The sequence below is a fragment of the Geotrypetes seraphini genome, chromosome 10 (assembly GCF_902459505.1).
Source record: "Geotrypetes seraphini chromosome 10, aGeoSer1.1, whole genome shotgun sequence".
Lineage (NCBI taxonomy): Eukaryota > Metazoa > Chordata > Amphibia > Gymnophiona > Dermophiidae > Geotrypetes > Geotrypetes seraphini.
Window position 1 is genome coordinate 52180155 of NC_047093.1, and position 22876 is coordinate 52203030.

The 22876-nt window shown below is 38.2% G+C and overlaps 1 protein-coding gene across 3 annotated transcripts in view; it reads left to right on the forward strand.

The window, feature by feature from the left end:
- The window catches only part of GPR107 (G protein-coupled receptor 107), an 88530-nt gene that overhangs the window by 19471 nt on the left and 46183 nt on the right, over positions 1–22876 (forward strand). For 2 of the 3 annotated variants that reach the window (XM_033960318.1, XM_033960320.1), the window contains exons 5-7: positions 7501–7613; positions 8595–8632; positions 12589–12636. In XM_033960318.1, coding sequence (XP_033816209.1) covers positions 7501–7613; positions 8595–8632; positions 12589–12636 — 199 coding nt within the window. The remainder of the gene's footprint in view (positions 1–7500; positions 7614–8594; positions 8633–12588; positions 12637–22876) is intronic. The other variant, XM_033960319.1, reaches the window with a different exon arrangement.

Genomic DNA, 22876 nt, shown 5'->3' on the forward strand with positions numbered 1-22876 from the left:
AGGTTCGGCTGTATTTTCAGTTTCATCTGAAAGTGGGTTTGATAGTTTCAGCCAAAACTGGAAAAAGTAGCTTGTTGGCCTCTAGTTGCATGGTATCTTCAGTGAAAAATAAGAAGCAGATCAATTAAATCACATGAGTGGCCTTAAAAATCCCTTTCAATCTCGATCTCTCAGATACATGGAGCAATCCATCTGGCATGCCACAAGGATCACCGCTATCCCCTTTGCTCTTCAATGTTTACATGTCCTCATTGGGTGCACAACTATCCCAGCTGGGGATAAAACTATTTAGCTACGCTGACAACTTCACGATAATTATCCCATTCACCAACTCTGTCTCAGAAGTCACCCCCAAAGCAACAGAAGTATTAAATCGGATGGAGCAATGGATGACCGAATTCAGATTAAAACTAAACTCAGAGAAATCAAAATTTTTCATAGCAGCGCCATACCCACTTGACACTAAAGCACCAATGTGCATCAACAACCTTAGTTATCCAATTCAACCCACTGTGAAGATATTGGGTGTAACACTGGACCAGAACCTGACCATGAAAGACCAGGTAGACTCCTTGATCAGAAAAATCTTTCACACCCTCTGGAATCTTCGGTCCATCAGAGCTTACTTTGATGCCTCATCATTTCGAATTCTAGTACAATCCCTTATTCTGAGTCAACTCGTTTATTGTAACATCGCCTACTTGGCACTCCCCCCAGAAGTACATGCGGCGATTGCAACTAGTTCAAAATACAGCGGTTAGACTACTTTGTGGACTGAAGAAGTTTGATCATGTGACACCTTCCTATTGACTTTTACACTGGCTACCGATGGAGGCACGTGTGAAATTCAAGTTTGGTTGTTTTTGCTTCAAGGTACTCTATGGCTTAGCCCCTAAATACATAACAGACCTTTTTCTCTTTCTCAACCAACAGACACAAGCGAAGCTCACACCTGAACTTCGTTTCTCCACCGGTTAGAGGTTGTAAATTTAAAAGTCATCATCAACATCTTCTCGCACATCAAGCAGCATTATGGGGTAAAGACCTTGAACAATTGCTTGTGCCTAATGCCTATGGAGAATTCAGGAAACGCCTGAAAACACATCTATTCCTGAAATACTTAGGAAACCAACCTATTCAATCTTAGTCCTTAACAACCGAGCGCAAGAACCACCTGTCGCTAAATCTGTAACTTTGTTTATTCACTCAATCTGTAACATTTCTAATCATTGTAAACCACATAGAACTTCACGGTCCTGCGGTATATAAACTGTTATTATTATTATTATTATTACTCTACATATGGCCAAATTTATTTTTTTTCCCCCCCAAAAAATTCTTTATTCATTTTTTCATCTTACATCAAGAACACAATAATACATTATTTAAACCTTGTAAATTATCACTTGTATTTCTTCTAACATCATCTTAAAAACATAAATTTATACCCCCCCCACCTTTCCCACAAATATTTTAATCAAAAATATCATATAAATACACCAGCAGCACAAGAGATACCCCAAGCAATGAAACACAGAAAAATCAGCTGGAGCCCCCCATGGCAGGGAAACTGGTCTTATGATTAGATTTAAGAACACAAAAGTCCTGGAGAAAGAAGATCGCTGGTGGCCAAGAAGAATCAAAGAGCAATAGAGATAGCAAGACACCCCAATAACTTCAATGGAAATAAAGGGCTCTCCATAAATAAAGCATGGGAACCACTCATTCAAAAGAAATTCAGTGCAAAAAGTCCTGTGGCTGAGGACAAACACCTTGTCTCTCCATCTAAAAATTTCAACCCCCCCTTTTTTTTTCTGATAGAATTTTTAAAAAAAATATGACCACAGACTTCCCCACCAGAATTTAAAATTGTGTCCAATGGACATTCCCACCAAAATTTAAATTCATGACCAATGGTTCTCCCTGTTCTCAATCAGGTCAGTGGACTCACTATATATAAAGACAAACTGCAGACCGCAAAGCATACCCTGAAGAAAGCCACAGCATACCGTATTTTCTCGCATATAACGCGTGCGTTATACGTGGTTTTTACATACCGTGTATACCCTTGCGCATTATACGCGTGAGCGCGTTGTACAATTTTTTTTTTACATAGTTCCCCCCCCCGACGTCCGATTCACCCCCCCCCCCCCCCGCAGGACACGATCGGGGCAAGAGGGAGCTCAAGCCCTCTTGCCCCAGCCAACCGTGGCACCCCCGACACGATCGGGGCAAGAGGGAGCTCAAGCCCTCTTGCCCCCCCCCCCCGACTCCCCGACACGATCGGGGCAAAAGGGAGCCCAAGCCCTCTTGCCCCGCCGACTCCCCAACTCCCCGACAATATCGGGCCAGGAGGGAGCCCAAGTCCTCCTGGCCCTGGCGACCCCCCCCCCCCCCCCGCTAGTTGTTCGGGCCAGGAGGGAGCCCAAACCCTCCTGGCCACGGCGACCCCCACCCCGCACTACATTACGGGCAGGAGGGATCCCAGGCCCTCCTGCCCTCGACACAAACCCCCCTCCCCCCAACGACCGTCCCCCCCCAAGAACCTCCGACCACCCCCCAGCCGACCCGCGACCCCCCTGGCCGACCCCCACGACACCCCCACCCCCTCCCCTGTACCTTAGTGTAGTTGGCCGGACAGACGGGAGCCAAACTCGCCTGTCCTGCAGGCAGCCAACGACGGAATGAGGCCGGATTGGCCCATCCGTCCCAAAGCTCCGCCTACTGGTGGGGCCTAAGGCACCTGGGCCAATCAGAATAGGCCTGGGAGCCTTAGGTCCCTCCTGGGGGCGGGGCCTTGGGCACATGGTTGGGTTGGGCCCAGGCGCCTTAGGCCCCACCAGTAGGCGGAGCTTTGGGACGGATGGGCCAATCCGGCTTCATTCCGTCGTTGGCTGCCTGCCGGACAGGCGAGTTTGGCTCCCGTCTGTCCGGTCAACTACACAAAGGTACGGGGAAGGGGGGTGGGGGGGTCATTGGGGTCGGCCAGGGGGGTCGCGGGTCGGCTGGGGGGGCGGTTGGAGGTTCTTGGGGGGGGGGAGGGGGGTTTGTGTCGCGGGCAGGAGGGCCTGGGATCCCTCCTGCCCGTAATGTAGTGCGGGGTGGGGGTAGGGGGTCGCCGTGGCCAGGAGGGTTTGGGCTCCCTCCTGGCCCGAACAACTAGCGGGGGGGTGTTCGCCAGGGCCAGGAGGACTTGGGCTCCCTCCTGGCCCGAACAACTAGCGGGGGGGGGGGGGTCGCCAAGGCCAGGAGGACTTGGGCTCCCTCCTGGCCCGATATTGTTGGGGAGTCGGGGGGGCAAGAGGGCTTTAGCTCCCTCTTGCCCCGATCGTGTCGGGGAGTCGGGGGGGCAAGAGGGCTTGAGCTCCCTCTTACCCCGATCGTGTCGGGGGTGCCACGGTTGGCCCCGATCGTGTCGGTGGTGCCGCGGTTGGCTGGGGCAAGAGGGCTTGAGCTCCCTCTTGCCCCGATCGTGTCCTGCGGGGGGGGGGTCATCAGACTTTCAGGGTGGGGGCAGGACTTCAAAGGGGAGAGGAGAGTCGGGGCGGGTGAAAGGAGAGTCGGGGTGGGCGAAAGGAGAGTCGGGCGGCGACGGGAGAGTCGGGCAGCATGCGCGGTATATGGGTGTGCGCGGTATACAAAATTTTTTTAACATATATGTCTGTTTTCCGCGCGCTATACCCGTGTGCGCGTTTTACACGGGTGCGCGTTATCTACATGAAAATACGGTAATGACTGAAAAGTCGGTTCTACTTATCCAGATGTGGCAAGACCTGGACAACAGCAATAATCACGTACGAGTATTTCAGATTTATTGTTCTGAGCATTGGATGTTAAAAAGCCAATGTATGTTTTGTGTTTCACAGTCATTAAGCAGGAACTCTGCTCTTCATTTGAAGCTTGTTGTAATATCTGATCCATACAGAGATTATCTGTGTGCACAGAAACTCATAATGTATGTATAAATTTACATTGCGCATGCACATTTCCGGCTGGTTTTTGGAAATTCACCAACTCAGTTCATTTTGCTGGGAATGGTGTATTCATGAGTTCTGTAAGTAAGATGGCAGAATTCATTTGGAGTGGGGGTCACACAATGCATTGAATCTATATATCATGATTAACCATTGCGTGTTTTCAGAAGATTTTGAAGGAATAGTAAAAATTGTTTAATTAGAACAAAGTGTTTGGAAAGCAGATATTCTTTATAGTTCAAGACAGCTTCTATCACACAACTACAGTAAACACTGAGAAACAAAAAACAAGGCAGATAATACTTTTCTTGTAAAGATATGAATATAGATGTGTACATTTTAGTTTTGAGTACAATTCTGTTATTTTCTGATAATGGAAGTAGTGGTGGTTTTACTGGGTATCCATAGTTTTAAATACATTTTGGGTGGGGGGAGGGTTTCAAGAAGGTTTCAATCTTATAATGATTTATGGGCTTTGAGGGAGGGTGGGGGGGTTACATTTGTATTTATAGGTTATAATGATAAGATGTTCAAGTGGTTAAATTAATTGTGTTTATTATGAATTTTTGTACACTTGATGAAAGTTTAAAAATGAATAAAGAATTTAAAAAAAACAAAAAACATTTATAATAAGAATTCCTACCTTGTCGGTGAGTGCAGAGTTGCAAGTGTATATGGTCCACCGGACTTTCTTCACTCATGAATGTCTCTTTAAAGCGGGATTTGTTGATTCGCCTGATTGCGAAAAATGTAGGAGGGGTGAAGTCCTTCTTTCATGCTTTTTGGAATTGCTTCATGGTGAGACGTTTTTGGTGGAGAGTAGTCAAGATATTTGGAAGGTCTTTTGGGTCTGACCTTGGTGTTCTCTCCAGTAGGGTTTCTTTTGGACAGTTGTGAGGATTTTCATCTTCATAATTGTTTTCATCAGCTTTTTGTTTGGAAGGCTGGGATGTTGGCCAAATGGGCGATTCTTTGGGTTTGGACCTTTTGGACTTGGCAGAATCGCCTCCACGCTCTCATATTGATGGAAAAGGAACAGATGCGTATTTCCTTTAAATTAAAAAAAACTTTTTTGAATATTTGGGAACCCTATATCTATTCCTTGCCCCACCAAGCATGTAGTTTAGTGCTCAACTCTTTTTGAGGCTGGAAGGTTAGGATGGCGGTTTGTACTGGATTCACTTGGGCTGTGTGGATTTTTCCCCGCTCGTTTCTGGTGTGGGGTTGCTGCTGTGGAAGGTTTTTGTTTTTTCTCTCTTCTTTTTCTTTCATTTATTTGGTTTAGTTCTGTGGGTTCTGTGGCTTTCCCCCCTTCTCTTCCAGGAGAGCTGGGGTCTCTAAGGAACAGGACCTTGGCTAGCTTTAACTGTTACTGGGATGTGTTGCTGATCAGGGAGTGGGAGTTAGTTGGGGGGGTTGTTTTCTCCTTTTTGTTTCTGAGAGGGGGGGGAGTTGTATTGTAATGGCTGTGCTCTGAAACTGATGATACTGTTATTTGGTTTTTCATTCTGGTTCAGTTCATAATCTGGTTTATATTTGCTATGCCTTTCTTTGTACTTTAATCCTTTATCATCAATAAAAATTGTTTGACCATAAAAAAATACATTCATAATTTCGACTAAGAAGAATTTGCTCATGAGAAATATTTCCTGCAGTTTATAGCTGGAATAGTGAAGATATTGTTCCCTACCTGTGGCACTGTAATTGTACAGGAGGAGGGCTGGGGTTCTAGGCAGTCTGGTACCTTTTTTTTTTAATTGGCTGAAATCCCCCCCTTGGATTTCAGACTTAGCTTCTACTATACAGTAGCAGAGGCAATCTTTGGATCCCTAGAGAGGATGGCCACATTGAAGAGATCAAGCTTTGAAGAAATAAGTTACTGAACTACTCAAACATGTGACCTCAAGATAAACAGTATATACATTTTTATTTTTAGCAATTGAGTACATCTATAGTAAAAAGGAGAGTGAAGCTAGAACAGACCTTAGTGTGTGTATGTGTATATATGTGTGTGTGTGTGTGTGTGTATAGATATATATACTGTATACACACACACTGTCAAGTCACATTATTGATGTACAGCCAATGATGTACAGCACATGTCACGTGCAGACTTCGTGGGTATATGAGGTAGGATGTCAGCAAGTTATTACTATAGCAAACATAGCTGTCATAGGGAAAATTTGATTTATCAGACATTGAAAAAGGCATGATCATTGGCTACCGGGCCAAGGGCAGCAGCATTTCAGAAATGGCGGAGTTTGTGAACTGTTCATGGGCTTCTGTGGTTAAAGTGTACCACAAGTGAATGAATAGAATCTTTTTGACGATCTGACGTGGTAACTGTGGGGCATCAAAGGCCATCGATGCGAGAGGTGAATATCAGCTGTGTAGGTTGGTGCGAACTGATCAGCACTTTACCGTCCAAATGAATCAGAGGCTTCCAGTTGTTCAGAATGACTGTGCAGCAAACCCTATTGAAAATGGGGCTCTGGAGCAGACAGCTGGTGACTGCACCCATGTCCACGAGGGTTTCATTGCAAAAAATGGCTGCAATTTGCACAGGAGTACTGACATTGGACATACACCAACTGGCAGAGGGTTGCCTTCTCCAGTGAGTCACGTTTTGAGCTCCATCGAATGGGTGGATGTTGGCGTGTCAGGCGTGAAACCACTGAGAACAAACACCCAGCAACCACTGTTGGATGTACACAAATTGGTGGCAGAATCGTTATGGTCTGGGGAATGTTTTCATGGTATGGTCTGGGTCCCTTGATACCTTTGGAAGTCACTCTCAACTGATATGGGTATCTCATCAAGTACACCCATACATGTTGACGGTCTTCCCTATGGCCAATGAAATCTTTCAACAGGACAATGTGATATGTCATACCGCCAGAATTGTTTGCAAGTAGTTAACAGAGCATGACTGACTTCCAGCTACTTCCTGGCCTCTGAATTCCCTAGACCAGGGCTGCCCAATTCCATTCCTTGAGATCTACAGGCAGGCCAAGTTTTCAGGATATCCCCAATGAACATGCATGAGAGAGATTTGCATACTAAGAAGGCAGTGCAGGAAAATCTCTCTCATGCATATTCATTGTGGATATCCTGAAAACCTGACCTGCCTATAGATTTCGAGGACCGGAATTGGGCAGCCCTGCCCTAGACCTTAACCCAATCGAGCACATTTGGGACCACCTCGATCGACATGTTCAACATTTGGATCCACCACCATGCATTTGTCAGCAGCTGTTGGACGCACTGCAGTCTGCTTGGCTCCAGATACCTCTAGCAACCACCCAGCATCTTATTGAGTCACTCCCATGGAGTCTGGCTGTCATCTGTGCTGCCAGAGGCGGTTATTCTGGATATTAGGTGGTCATAACAATGTGGCTTGACTGTGTATAAATGCTTCTGTGGCATGGTGCATTTTTGAGATGAGCATTACCAAGGAGCCCCTATTGGACATGCACAGATTCCCTCCTTCACAGGGTACACCTCAAATCTGTCTTATATTTTGCAGTGTGAACATAATGAAGCACAATGGAAAGGCAGCTACACTACCAGACATCTCCTTCAAGCAGCCTGAAGAGAAAAGTGGAAATCTGTCTAGCATCACTAAAGCTGATGCCCCAGGTACTGTAACTTCTTCAATGTGAGGGTGGGATGAAGGCTCTGATGCCCTAAATAACAGATTCTTCAAGGTAGGGTGGGCTTCAGGGCTGTGGAGTCAGTTGAAGCAATTTTGGGTGCAGTCAGTAAAAATGTACTGACTGTCTCCAGCTTCAAAATAAAAACTTACATTATAATATATAACATAATGTAACACAAATTTTTATTTATATACCGCAAAAGCCTTTCGGTTCTATGTGGTTTACAAAAGAGATGGGCTGACCATTGTCAGTGAGCTGCAGAAGATAGAATATGGTAAATTTATCATTTTTTACTTGTGTATATATATTTTTTTTCTTATTCTGGATCTAAACTACTGGTAAATACAACCTAATATCAGTTGGAGTTGGGAGCTTGGTGTACTGACTCCATATCCCTGATGGACCTGATGCCCTAGATAAGGGATCCTTGAGGTTAGCAACCCAGTTTGGTTTTCAGGATTTTCACAATGACTATGTATAAGATCCATTTGCATTTACTGATTCCAGTGCATACAAAAAGATCCGTTATATATTCATTTTGAAAATTCTGAAAATTAGGCTGGGTTGTAGACATCGAGAACTGGATTTGAAGATCCCCCTCCCTAGGTGCTGCACATTCACTGGGTAAAGACAGTCAATGCCTCAAGAAATACATACTGTTTGCTCCCACAGAGCAGAGTATGTGATATCCCAGGTAAACTTCACTCCATGGTATGCGGGAAGGAGTGTCTGTCTGAATGGAGGAGGCTGTCTCTCTGATGCTGCAGTTAAGCTGAATTACCAGTGTTGCCACCTCTCCATATGCCTAATGCTTTGCCATATGCAAGCTGCTGTTCATGATTACCAACAATGACTTTCAGATCCTATTTAGCTGAAAATCTAAAAACATCAAATTATATTGTTAAATACGGTGCTTACAGTAAGAAATATGTGTGTCTGTGTGTAAATTCTTTTCTGTTTTCAGGTGAAAATCAAAGCACTGGCATCACTGAAGGAAAAACGGTAAGATTGCTTGAATGTACAGTACTTCCCTTTCACTGGGCATAAAGTAGCATATTAGTTACAGCAGTAGGCTGAGAACCAAGGAAATGGGGGTTACAATCCTACTGCTTCTTATTGTAATCTTGGGCACTTTTAGTGCTAGATTACTAACTTGTGTTAATGTTTAGAAACATGACGACAGATAAAGGCCAAATGGCCCATCTAATCTGCCCTTCCACAGTAACCATTATCTCTTTCTCTCTCTGAGATCCCACATTCCAATCCCAGGCCCTCTTGAATTCAGGCACAGTCTCTGTTTCCACCACCTCTTCTGGGAGACTGTTCCACACATCTACCACCCTTTCCGTAAAAAGTATTTCCTCAGATTACTCCGGAGCCTATCACCTCTGAACTGCATCCTGTTTGTAAGCACTAAGTCCAGTATGACCCCATCCCACATGGGTTCCATTACCAACTGCTGGAACAGTTCTCCTTGTATAAAATCCAGAATCTCCCTACTTCTAGACGACCCCGCAATAACGATACCCCAATCAACATCCGGCATGTTAAAATTATCTATTAGCAACACTTCCCCTTTTTAGATATATTCTAAATGTCTACTATTAAATCTCTATCTACTTCTTCTGTCTGTGAAGGAGGCCTGTATATCACACCAATGTAAATACATTCACTATTCCCAAATTGATCCACAGTGCCTCTTCCTTGCCCTGCAGATCCTGCAATTGTGTGGCTTTAATATGATCTTTAACATATAATGTTACTCCCCCTCCTTTTCTTTCTACCCGGTACAGTACCCTGGTCATCAACCATAGAACAAACTTTGCCACAACGCAAGACATCCCCAACTTCTCTGTTAGAATGTTGTGGCATGAACCAATGGAGATATTGCATTCTTCTGCCAATTCTCTAACAGTTAATTACCGATTAGCGTGCACAAGAACCCTCACTTGATCAACATGATCATCATTGGTTGATGTTGATGGTCTTTCAGTTCGTGAATCATCTTCCACTGATTCATGACCACTTTTGAAGCATGAATCCCATTCAAAATACCTTTCTCAACTCATGACATGTTTCCCATAAGCCACTTTCAACATTTCATAAGTTTCTGTAGCGGTCTTGCCCAATTTAAAACAACTTCATGCTGTAGCACTGCTCATTGAGGTCGCACATGATGAAAAATAGTCTATCATGAAAACACACTTTCACAAAAACTGCTGTAGCTCGGAGTTGAAAACAGATATCAACAAATGGGGAAAAGGAGGTTACTTGTGAGGTTTCAAGCTAGCATGTCTCAAAAGAACTTCCTGTTGGCACGCAATTCAAACTGTCCTGGAACTAATGTTAGGTCCACTTCAGCAGGGTATGCTTACAGCACATACATCTTTGATGAGTGTATATGCAATTTTTCCTTAAGTTAGTCAGGCTTATCGCTCTTGTTTCTCTGTCTTTATCTGTCTATATGTTCTATCTCCACTTATCCTCTTTGCTGTCTTATTAAGATGTTGTGTTAACTTTTTAAGTAGCATACTTTGCCGTAGTGGTGTACTAGTTTTGATTTTTTTTTTAAAAAGACATAATTGCATACAGTATTGCCTACGTCCAGGTTATTCTTGCTATACACCGTTTTAAGTGAATTTCTTTACAAAAAATGTAGTTGATATATCCTAATAAATATAATTGACAATGCTTTTGTTAAATAATGGGGCCTATTTTAGTAATAAGTTGGGTTAATTGCATTAACATAAAGGGCTTTAAATATTCTGAAAGGGTACATACAGCAAGACTGCATTAAGGCATTCTGCAGTAGTTTCTCTGATAGTGTGTGGTAACCTTGTATTGGTGACTTAAATAATTTTGCTGGGAGGAGGCATTGAATGTCAACATTAGCATGCAATTTAAATTTTTTTTTTTTTTTTGTAGGAAAAATTTTATTTTCAATTTAGTGATTGAAATTTGTCAGTTTTTTGGGTTTGGTTTTTTTTTTATAAATCTTTATTAATTTTCAAAGCTAATACAAAGTGCCATGAATTATATATACATTAATAACAAAATAAGCACTTAAATTCCATTAATAAGAATGCAGAAAATAAATATCCCTCCCCTTCCATCCAACAATTTAATCAAGAAATGAACCATAAAAATATGCCCCCCACCCACCCCGTCCTGGATATGTATAAAAATAAACTAAAGTTTAAACAAAGACAACTATGTTGAATTAACAAAGGATGTCAATGGGCCCCAAACCAATTTAAATAATTTGCTATTCCCTAATATATCTGCATTCATCTTTTCGTATTTGTAACCTAAACATAAACTGGCCCACCAAAATGGAAAGTTGAGGTGGTCACAATTTTTCCAATTGCTAGTTATCAATTGCAGAGCAATTTCTGTCATAATTAGGAAAAGTTTGCCTTTGTAGCAATCCATGGGAGGCTTGATATGCAGCAGTATTCCACATATAATTTCCTCATACGTCAAAGGGATTATTGATCCATTATGAGGTTAATCTGTCCCCATATTGACTTCCAAAACTTAAATTAAAAAAAAATTGAAAATACCTCTAAACTGCCAAGTTATCTCCAAATCTTAATACATTTTAATAAAAGAGCCCATTAATGATTAATGCAGTTTAGTACATGAGGCCCTTAGATTGTGATCCCTCTGGGCACAGGGAAATACCTACTTTTCATTGAATGAATGTACCTTGCCTTAAGCTACTAATGTAAAGGTATGTGCTAAGACCATATAAATACATTTAAGTGCAGGATTTGAGCTGGGATTTGGAGCATAAAGCCCTGGTGTTACCCTTTTAATTGTAGCAGTGGGGATAAATTGCTTTTGATCAGCTATAGATTTCTTATAGGCGGTCTTAGTTTTAGCAGTGTTCTCGTTGCCAGTCACAGCTATACTTTGTCTTAGTGTCTGCTAGTTGGCTAGCTCAACAAGAAATATGCTTCCAAGACCATCAGTTTTCACATGTATTAGCTTAAGACTAGAAATGTAATGATTTAAGGAAAGTAAACAGAAGAACCATTACAAGAATTATTTCATAAACAGCCTGGTAATTTTTTGTTCATTTAGAGCCTTATTTATTAATTAAGTGGTTAATGTGAGAATTAATGTGCATTAATTCTTGCATTAGCTGCCTAATTGGAATGGGCAGGATTGCACCTGACAGTAAACAAGGAAGACTGAAACAGTTAATGCCACTTCAGTATGGTTTTATAGCTTTATTAATTTATATTCTGCCTAGTCCTGGGTGGATCATGCTCTGTGCACACTTGCAATCATATAAAACAAACATTTAAAAAAATCCACGATTTACATAAAAATAGCATATTGCCTGGCTTCTAGGTTATCATATTTTTCTAGTCAATATTTTTATATTGGTCACTCTATTGTTTTCCCTAATCCCTTCAAAGGTTTCTTAAATTTGATAGTAACTGTTGTCAATCTAATCTGCATAGGTAGCTGGTTCTAAGCTAAAGGACCTGCAATTGAGAAGACACTTTTCCTGGTTCTCAGGCCCAGAATATTCAAAAGCAGTGCATCTGCTGATCTTAGGTGGCGTTAATTGCTTTGCATTAAGTGTATTGCCTCCAACAGCTAACAAAGAAGTTTTATATTTACTATTTATTTAATTTTGGCAGTTAACACTTAGCAACTGCAAAACCATTACTGCACTTTAGTAAATAGGACCTTTAGCTTGATTCTGATGTATAGAAATTAGTAGCAACCTAATTTCTAGACTCTTTTTCATGGCCAGTTTTGGTAAATCTGGGATTTTTGCTACCTTCTGGTTGTATGTGGTAGTCTGTGGATGAAGGCAGACCCAAAGGGAAAAAGTATAAAAATGGGTAATGCATATGAAACATTGGTTTGCTTTATGCATCAATATGTCATTCTCTATCTCATATAAAGTATTTTTTGGGGGGGGTTTTCTTTCTCTCCAGCAGGACAAGTATCCTTTACCCAAGGCTGAAGGACCGGTCTCCTTTATGGTAATGATTGCTACTGAGTACTGAGGATTGTGGTGTCTGGTCAAAAGCGCGCCGGGACAAAGGTGCGCGCAGACAATTGAGCGCAGCGCGGAGGTGCGCGCCGCAAAAAATTACTGTTTTTACGGCTCCGACAGGGGGGTGGTGGTGGGGGGGGGACCCCCCCACTTTACTTAATAGAGATCGTGCCGCGGTGTGGTGGGTTGTAACTTGTAACCCCCCACATTTTACTGAAAACTTCACTTTTTCCCTGTTTTTAGGGAAAAAGTTAAGTTTACAGTAAAATGTGGAGGGTTACAACCCCCCAAACCCCCCACAACGCCGGCACAATCTCTATTAAGTAAACTGGGGGGACTCCACAACAAAACCCCCCCATCGGAGCCCCTAAAAACTAATTTTCTTCGGCGCGCACCTCCGTCTTGCGCTCAGTTGTCGGCGCGCGCCTTTGTCTTTCGCCGAGTTGTCTATGAACCGAGGATTGTTCCTCTCCTAGAATGAATTTCATTTCAACTGCTCAGGAAATGTTTTTTGCCTTCTGCACAGAACTGCCCACCTCAGGAAGATAGTGTCCATAGGCATCTGCTTGGAATTCACATACAGTAGAGATCATCGTCTGAAAAATGAACTGTGATCAGTATGTCAGCTAATGCATTTCTGTGGCTGCTGATCCTATGAAAGTGTCAGTGGATAATGTCAAAAAGGAGAGGGGGAGGGTTAGGGCAGATCAGATGAAAATTCAAGAACACATGGCCATGAGCTCTGTATAGCTTAATAACAAAAAGACCTCCCTTGCATAAAAGCAGGTAAAATACTGCTTTAAAAAGCAAAGTTTCCAACAATTTCTGAAATCTAAAATAATTACATTTATGTCTTAAAAGTAATGATGAGTTCCACAGAGTGGTAAAAACAGTACCAAACAGGTTTTTTTTCTGGGTAGATGATAAATGAGTAACAGAAGTAGAAGATGGCACAAACTTATTTTTGAGAAGCAGCCTCATACATATTTGACCAAATAAGGTCAGATTTAATCCCATCACCTAAGAAGAGACTTCCCCATAAGAGTCTTTAGAATGTAAGAATTTAAACCTACAAGGCTGTGGATGTATTCTCTGCCTATTCTCCATTAATAAAATACCAGACTCTTCAATTCCAGTTACCTCATGTTTCTAATACTGAAAATCCTTTTTACACATCATAGATTTTTTAATTCCTTTACAGTATAATATAGATTGAGGTGTTTACTTGGGTTGTTTTTTTTTCACTTGCACAGTCTGCATCAAGTACTGTCTGTAGGTCATAGTAACAGGAGGTCAAGACTCCACCCCCATCGGGGTCAGTCATCTGTCTGCTTGTTGACTCCACCCTAGCTAACTGTTGCCTTGGATTAGTCAGGACTTTCTACTTGTAGAAGAAAGACTGTGGGGAATTTCAGACACACAAGAGCTTGTGAAATATGAAGTTAGCAATTTCAGTTTCTCTCAAGGAAATCACCAGCAAGCTGCTGTCAGAGGTAATTGGTTGTCTAATTTGAAAAGCCTGCTCAAGTACTTCAGATTTCTGCACCTCTCAAGCTGGCAAGCCACTGAGAGGGAGAGGAGATCTGTTTCCCATAGAGAAAAATGTAAATCAAAAAAATTGGTATTAATGGTGATGATCTGTCCTTGAATAACCCTGGAGGTGATAAAGAAAAATGTGCTTCCCCAAATTGGAATTAAAGAAAACAAAATGAGTGAAATAAATAAGATAGATAAAAGGATCAATCAGTACGGGCCCAATACCCTCGTTTCAACCATTGGCCCCGGGCAGGTGTTTATGCAGTGTCAAGCACTTAGAAATAAATCTAAATAAACCCTGCCCCGTACATCATATTATCCCTTTAATGTATATAATTTATATAGAAGAATATAAATATATATTACCAAATAATTGGAAGCACGATCATCTCCAGATTAAAACAACAGGAGAGAAAATCACCCCCAAAGAAAATCTCCCTGAAACCTAATATAAAAAAACACAAAATGTGAAAAATGAAAAAACCAAAATATAAAAAATGACAAAAAATCGTCAAAAAACCAAAGAACAAATATGAATAACAATGCAATATCCTCAGTCTATTTCAACAAACCACAGCGCCGAAAGCCCTGTGCACCTGTCACTGATAGTTCGTGAAAATAGTAATGAATGGTGAAAAACAGTGAAATACTTAGCTCGGTGAATCAAAAACGGGACAAAATTCAAAGTTCCTCAATCAAGGCTGTTCAATTCCTCTTATTATTCCCATAGAGAAAGCCAGCTCCTGCAGTTCTGAGCTGTAGTGTTTCGGCACAAAATGCAATGATTTCACCTCTGAAATCACATTGTTGGATTATACATTTGGGGGAAGGGAGAGTGTTTCCTAGACAGATTCCTAAGCTTGTTCAAAAAGCATAGCCATGATGATACTTCTCATGGAAAATGAATATTTATTAATTCCATAGTGTCCCACAGATCAATCCAGAAACTTGTGGGTTGTGCCCTTCTACCAGTGGGTGGAGATAGAGAGCACCAGAATTGCCTGCAGCAGCCTCACTTCCAGTATTCTCTCTATCTAGCACAGTGTGTCTCAAACTTTTTTAGCTCCAGCACACAATAAAGCAAATGTTTTTTGGGGCACATTATAATTGAAATTATAAAAATTGCAAAACCAACAAAAAAGAATTACATTTGAGAGTTATTTATTTAAAGGTCTTTAAGCTATGTATGGGTAATTGTAACAATGGTGAAACTAAAGTAGATAGAATAGAATTGCTAATCAATGCTATTGAGCTTGTTTTTGAGTGCAGATTAACTCAAAATGCGGCTCGATAGTTGACAAACATACACGCATTTCATCATCCACCATCTGCAGTCATTCTCTTTTTTTCGATTTAATTTCTGTCAGAGCTGAAAATCCAAGTTCACAAAGATAAGAAGGTCCAAACAGTAACAAAGCCTTGATTGCTTTGTTGCTTAAATTAGGATAACTACTGCATAAAAAATAAAACTAAAATTACTTGCCGTTAGTTTTCAAGGATCAATCACATCAAAGAATAATGCTTTTCTGGGTGATTGTATCCTTATGGACACAGATGCTCATAACATTGATAGACTCTTGTGTACATGACATGCATGTCATCAATTCTAGTGTATACTTATAAAGAGAATTTTAAAAAATAAAATAAAATTCTGGAATCTCTCGTGACACATCTGGAATCTCTTCGGGGCACACAGTTTGAGAAACACTGATCTAGCAGGTGAGTGATCACAACCTGTGCAGCTCTGATTGTGATAGCTCCTGGCCTGTGCCTCAGGATTTGTTGAGCCTTTGGGGTGTCTATTCCCCTTTGCAGCCTGGGGTGTAAATCTGGTGGTACCAGGTCCCTCCCCTGTATCCCGCCTCAGTGATCTCCCAGGAAATGCACATTATTTGCTTGAAGTGTGCTGTCTGGAACACTACAAGACAAATACTAGAAGTGTCAAAAAGCAAATTCATTTGGCTTAGAAATCAGCAGAGAGTGAATGGAATTTGTCTCTTAAAATTTTATAAAAATAAAAAAGATGCATTGCCTTGTAAAAGAGTTAAATCACACCATTTCCTGATAGAAGTAGAAGTGTTTGAAATATTAGTAGAAATTTATAGAGGAGCAATAATAGATGATAAGTGTCCATTATAGGTCACAATTTATTATTAGTGGATAATCTTTAACTAAGTTTGAAAGTGGCTGTATATTTCCATTAAAATAGACCAGTGAGCCTCATGTCGGTATCAGGCAAAATGGTAGAGTCTACTATAAAGAACATAATTACTGGGCATGGATTTAGTTAAGAGAAATCTTGCCTCGCCAATCTAATGCATTTCTTTGAAGGGGTGAATAAACATGTGAATCTGGGGAGGAGGGGAGAGATGCAGTTCCATGGAGAGGGGGCTGGGAGAAAAGAGAGAGAGATTGATCCTGGGGTGGAGATACAGAAGAAAGGGTAAAAAAGGAAGAGAACGACTTCTAAAGAAATCAGAAAGTTATGGGATAGGAGGTACTGTTCTATTGTGGATTAAGAACTAGTTAAAAGATAGAGAACAGAGAGTAGAATTAAATGGTCAGTATTCTCGGTGGAGAAGAGTAGTTAGTGGGGTTCTGCAGGGGTCTGGGTTGGAACTGCTATTTTTAAACATATTTATAAATGATCTAATGATGTGAGTAACTAGTGAAGTAATTTAAATTTGCTGATAACACAAAGTTGTTAAATCACAAGAAAATTGTGAAAAATTGCAAGTGGACCCTGCAAGACTGGGCATCCAAATGGCTGATGACATTTATTTATTTCGATTTCTATCCTGTTCTCCCAGAAGCTCAGAACGGGTTATAAGTAGACATTCACAATCGTTTGAAAACAGACTAGTCATGACAACAAATAGGTTACAGTAGACAATAACAGAGCTTATTCTAGAGACCAGACTGGTCATAGCGAAGAGTACTAGGAGAAGTATATTGAGGAGGCAGTTTTTAATGGCCCGATTGGCGGTGGAGGAAGGTCTTTACTGCTTTGCGGAAGGTCATTTATTGTGAGCAAATGCAAAGTAATGCATGTAGGAAAGAGGAACCCAAGCATATAGCTACTTGATGCAAGGTTCCACAGTAGGAGGCACTGCCCAGGAAAGAGACCTAGGTGTCATCATTGATGAAATGTTGAAACCCTCTACTCAGTGTGCTGCAGCAGCTAAGAAAGCAAATAGAATGTTAGGAATTATCAGGAGAGAAATAGAAAACAAAACAATATTATAATTCCTTTCTATTGTTCCATGGTGTGATCGCACCTGTAATACCATATGCAGTTTGGTCACCATATCTCAAAAAGATATAGCAGAATTAGAAAAGGTACAGAGAAGAGCAATGAAATGACAAAGGGGATGGGATGACTTCCCTGCGAAGGAAGGCTAAAGTAACTAGGGCTCTTCAACTTGTTGAAGAGACAGCAGAGCGGAGATATAACGAGAGTTCTATAAAATATGAATTGAGAGGAACAAGTGGACATGAATCACTTTACCCTTTCTAAAAATACTAAGATTAGGGGGGAGGGGACATGCAACGAAGCTACTAAATAGTAAATTTAAAGCAAATTGGAGAAAATATTTCTTCACTCAACATGTAATTAAACTCTATAATTTGTTGCCAGAGAATGTGATAGAAGCAATTAGCTTAGCAGGACTTTAAAAAGGTTTGGATAATATCCCAAAAGAAAAGTCCATAAACTGTTATTTTTTTAAAAAAAATTTTTATTTATAAATTTTCCATTCTTACAATATTTGAATCATATTAAATATTATTAATTATTACATATCTATTATATTATCATTAATAGTTCATAGTATTTAAAATATAATATGATAAATATTATACAATAACATAAAAATATAAATCCCTTCCCCTTTTTATATAACATGTTTCCAATAATTAATCAAATCCCACCCCAATCATATATAATTTTTATCATTGTGCTAAGAAAACTAATCATTAGAATAATTAGTCAATGGTTGCCATATTTTCTTGAAATTAAGAAGATTCCCTTGTTGTAACGCTATTATTTTTTCCATTTTATAAATATGACAGACAGAATTCCACCAGAACGTATAATTTAATTTGGTATAATCTTTCCAATTTTGAGTAATTTGTTGCATGGCGACTCCTGTTAGTATTAGTAATAGCTTATTATTATTTGCTGAAATCGGACTCTTAGTTCTCATTGCAGTGCCAAATAATATGGTGTCATATGAGAGTCCTACATAATTCTCTAGTAACTTATTAATTTGGGGCCAAATTGAATTCCAAAATGCGTTTACATAGGGACAGAAAAAGATTAAATGATCTAACGTCCCTATTTCCAATTTACAATGCCAGCATCTATTAGATCTAGTACTATCTATTTTTTGCAGGCGCGTTGGGGTCCAGAACACTCTATGTAATAAGAACAACCATGTTTGATTCATAGATGCTGACTTTGTAGATCTTAATCTCCAGGACCAAAATCGTGGCCATTGAGACTCAGAAATTGTCTGACCAATCTCAATACTCCAAATATCCCTAAGACCTGTTTTCTTTTTTTTATTTAAAAATCCGTATATCAATTTGTACCATTTTGCGGCTTGGTGACCCAAAAAATCCGCCTGGAAACATAGAACCTGTAGACTATATTGATTATTTAGATTTTTCCATTCAGGGAACCCTACCTGAATGGCCTGCTTCAATTGCATCCATTTAAAATATTGTGTTTTATTTAATCCAAATTTATTTTGCAATTGTGAAAAACTAAGCAGTGACCCTTCTGAAATGACATCATTCAATGTTCGTATTCCTGCATTTATCCATTGTTTCCAGACGATTTTAAATCCGCCAATTCTGATCCTGGAGTTTCTCCATATTGATTGATTTAGAGATTTAGCAATGGGTTCTGGTGACAGATTACTGATGTATCTCAATGTTTTCCAAGTGTCAAATAAAATTCTGTGGTCTTTGTATCTTTTAGGCATTGTTATAGTTATTAACTGTTCTGGATATAAAGGGAACAGGAGCCGCCATTCTAAATACAGCCAATCTGGTACATTTTCTAAAAGATCTGGGAGGATCCAATACATACCCTGTCTTAAAATATAGGCTTGATGATACCTATAAAAATTTGGAAAATTTACCCCCCCTTCCATAATTGGTCTTTGTAATGATACTAAAGCGATTCTTGGTCTTTTCCCACACCAAACAAATTTTGTAAGAATATTGTTAAGTTTTTTATAAAATGACCCCTGAAAAAATATTGGAATCATACTCATTTGGTAACAAACCACAGGCAATATCATCATTTTAATTGTTTGAATTCTTCCCCACCAAGAAAGATGTAATGGATTCCATTGCTCACACATTTCTGTTATTTTTTTCAATAAAAGTTTTTCATTCTCTTTGACTGTGTCTTCAATTGTATTTTTGATCATAATTCCTAAGTATTTTATACCATCCTCTTTCCAAATAAATGAATATGGGTCAAATAATCCTTTGGTACAATGAACATTTATTGGGAGAATTTCAGATTTGTTCCAATTAATTTTATATCCAGAAAAAGTACCATATTTTTCTATTAAATTAAGTATACATGGAATAGTAGTTTCCGGTTCTCTTAAATATAATAATATATCATCTGCATATGCAGATAATTTAAATTCAAAACTGGTAAATGATATTCCCTTTATCTCCTTAGTTTTGTTTATTGCAATTAATAAAGGTTCTAGGACAATATCAAAAAGTAAAGGAGACAGAGGGCATCCTTGTCTAACTCCCCTATGCAAGTTAAATCTATTTGATAAATTATTGTTAATATATAATCTTGCTCCAGGAGAGCTATACAATGTCTGAATCATTTTAATAAAACCGGATCCTATACCAAACCATTGTAAAGCTTGGTATATAAAATTCCATTCCACTCTATCAAAGGCTTTTTCTGCATCTAAAGATATTAAAAAAGCTGGATCATTTATATTTTTTGCTAAATTTAATGAGTGGAATGCTAATCTAGTATTATTTGATGAATGTCTTTTAGCAATAAATCCTGTTTGATGTACATCAATAATGAAAGGAAGAGCTTTTGCCAATCTTAATGCTAATACTTTAGCCATTAATTTATTATCCACATTCAATAATGAAATAGGCCTGTAATTTGAAACCAGAGTAGGATCTTTGTTTGGTTTTGGTAAGACTATAATTATCGATTCTGCCATAGTACCAGAAATATTTTCATTCTTTATTTGATATTGATACAAATTTAACAGATGTGGTAATATGATATTTTGGAAAAATTTATAAAATTCAACAGTATACCCATCTCCACCTGGAGCGGATCCAACTCTAAGAGACTTCAATGCTGTTTCTAATTCTTTTAAAGATATAGGTTCTTCTAAACTTCCTTTTATATGATCTGGAATATTTGGTCCAATATATGAATTTAAAAAAGTTAATCCGTCTTGTTCTTTATTTTTATAAGAATTGGAAGTGTATAATTCTTTATAAAAATCAAGAAATTGTGTTATAATATCTTTTGTGTTGGTATGTGTGTTACCTTGTGTATCTTTCATTGCAATAATCTTAGATTTTCTTTTCTTTACTTTAAGAAAATTTGCTAATAATTTCCCCGCTTTATTTGAATTTCCATAATATTGTACTTGTTTATTGAAAATGTCTTTCCTCACAATTTGAGAAGAAATCTCATTATATTTAACTTTTAATTTTAATAATTCTTGTAATGTATTATTTTCCCATTTCTCAATTAATTTATTTTCTAATAATTTAATTTGCTTTCCCATTTCAAGAAATTGTTTTTTTTTTTGTTTATTAATAAATGTTGAGTATGAAATAATATTTCCTCTCATAGTTGCTTTAAAAGCATCCCATAAGATCTCAGCATTAATAGTATCTGATTCATTAAATTGAAAGAATTCTTGCATTTTTATTTTAAAATCTTCAAGAAATTTTGAATCCGCTAGTAAATCATTATTAAATCTCCATATTGAATCAAAGTTTTCAACATCATAATTTTGAAGATTAATCCACACACCAGCATGATCTGAAATTATAATGGGATCAATTATTGCTTTTAGTACACGCTGCGCTATATTATTAGAAACAAATATATAATCAATTCGTGAAAAAGATTTATGGACCTGAGAACAAAAAGAAAATTCCTGTTCATTAAAATGAAGAATTCGCCATATATCTACTAAATCACAAGATAGTATCAAATTATCTAAGCCTAATGATTTCATAACTTTACTTGGTTTTTTATCCAATATCGGATCCATTACAGCATTGAAATCCCCTGCTACTATTAAATTAGATGTAGCCAGTGGTAAAAGTAATTGTTGAATTTGTTTAAAAAACTCCATTTGATTCGTATTAGGAGCATATAAATTGAATAAATTCAGGGTTGTATTTCCCAGAACCATTTCGATATGTACCCATCTTCCTAAGGGATCATAATTAATTAATTTAAAATCTGCATTACATTTTTTGTTTATTAGAACAGCCATTCCAGCTTTTTTCTTTAAAGCCGGTGCAAATAAACATTTAGAAATCCAACCTCCAGATAATTTTTTTGATTCAATTTCCGAAAGATGGGTCTCTTGAATGAAGTAAATGTCCGCATTTTGATTTTTAAGGAACGATAATAATTTCTTCTTCTTAATAGGATGATTTAAACCATTGACATTCAGTGAATACATTTTTATATCCATCTAATTAATAATTATGTTGTAACCAATATTCTATGATAATTTACAAGATTAGTTCCTAGCACATTCAATATAAATTTATCTCCTATCCCACCCATTATTTTCCCTCCCTCCCCACCCATTATCATATTCTGATTTGGAACACGCATTGGTCATGCAAAACCTAAATCTCCATCCCCAGGCAACTAATAATTCATTATATTATTTAAAAACATATTTCTAAATTCAATACATTCTTTATACTTCCACCCTTATATAATTGAAAATTATATCCATTTAATCTATAAAATTTTATAAATTTACTGAGAATTATATATATTTGATTCATAAAATTAAATTCAATATCATGCATACATGTAATATAATACTCTGAATAAATAAACATATTACAAATATAGCTCTTATTCTCTATATATCTGTTATTCATCATGTAAATTAAATATATCCATTTTTATAAAAATATTAATATTAATAATAATGCATTTCAATCATTTTCATAGATCATCTTCATAATGAATTAATTTGAGTGAAAATTGAATAAAATATACATTTTATATCAATAAATAAGTTTTATAATAAATTCCTATTTTATTAATTATCTACCAATCAATTACTTAGTTCCTTATTTTTCCATAATAAGTCAATATGACTGAATAATTGAATTAAATAAAAATTTTATAATAGACACCTATTTTATTAATTAATCCCTTCAATAATCAAATTATTTTCTTGTATATATTTCATAAAATTTTAATCTTCTTACATAGAATTAAAATATTGTTTTTATAATAAATTAATATATTTCATTTTTAAGTCTTATTCTCAATATAACAGTAACAAATTTTCCTTTCAATATTTTTAATGATAAATTCATTGTAAATCATTTCATTATTCTTTAATCATAATAAGTTAATATGCTTATATAATTGAATAAATTCTCTATTTTGATTAAAATATATATTT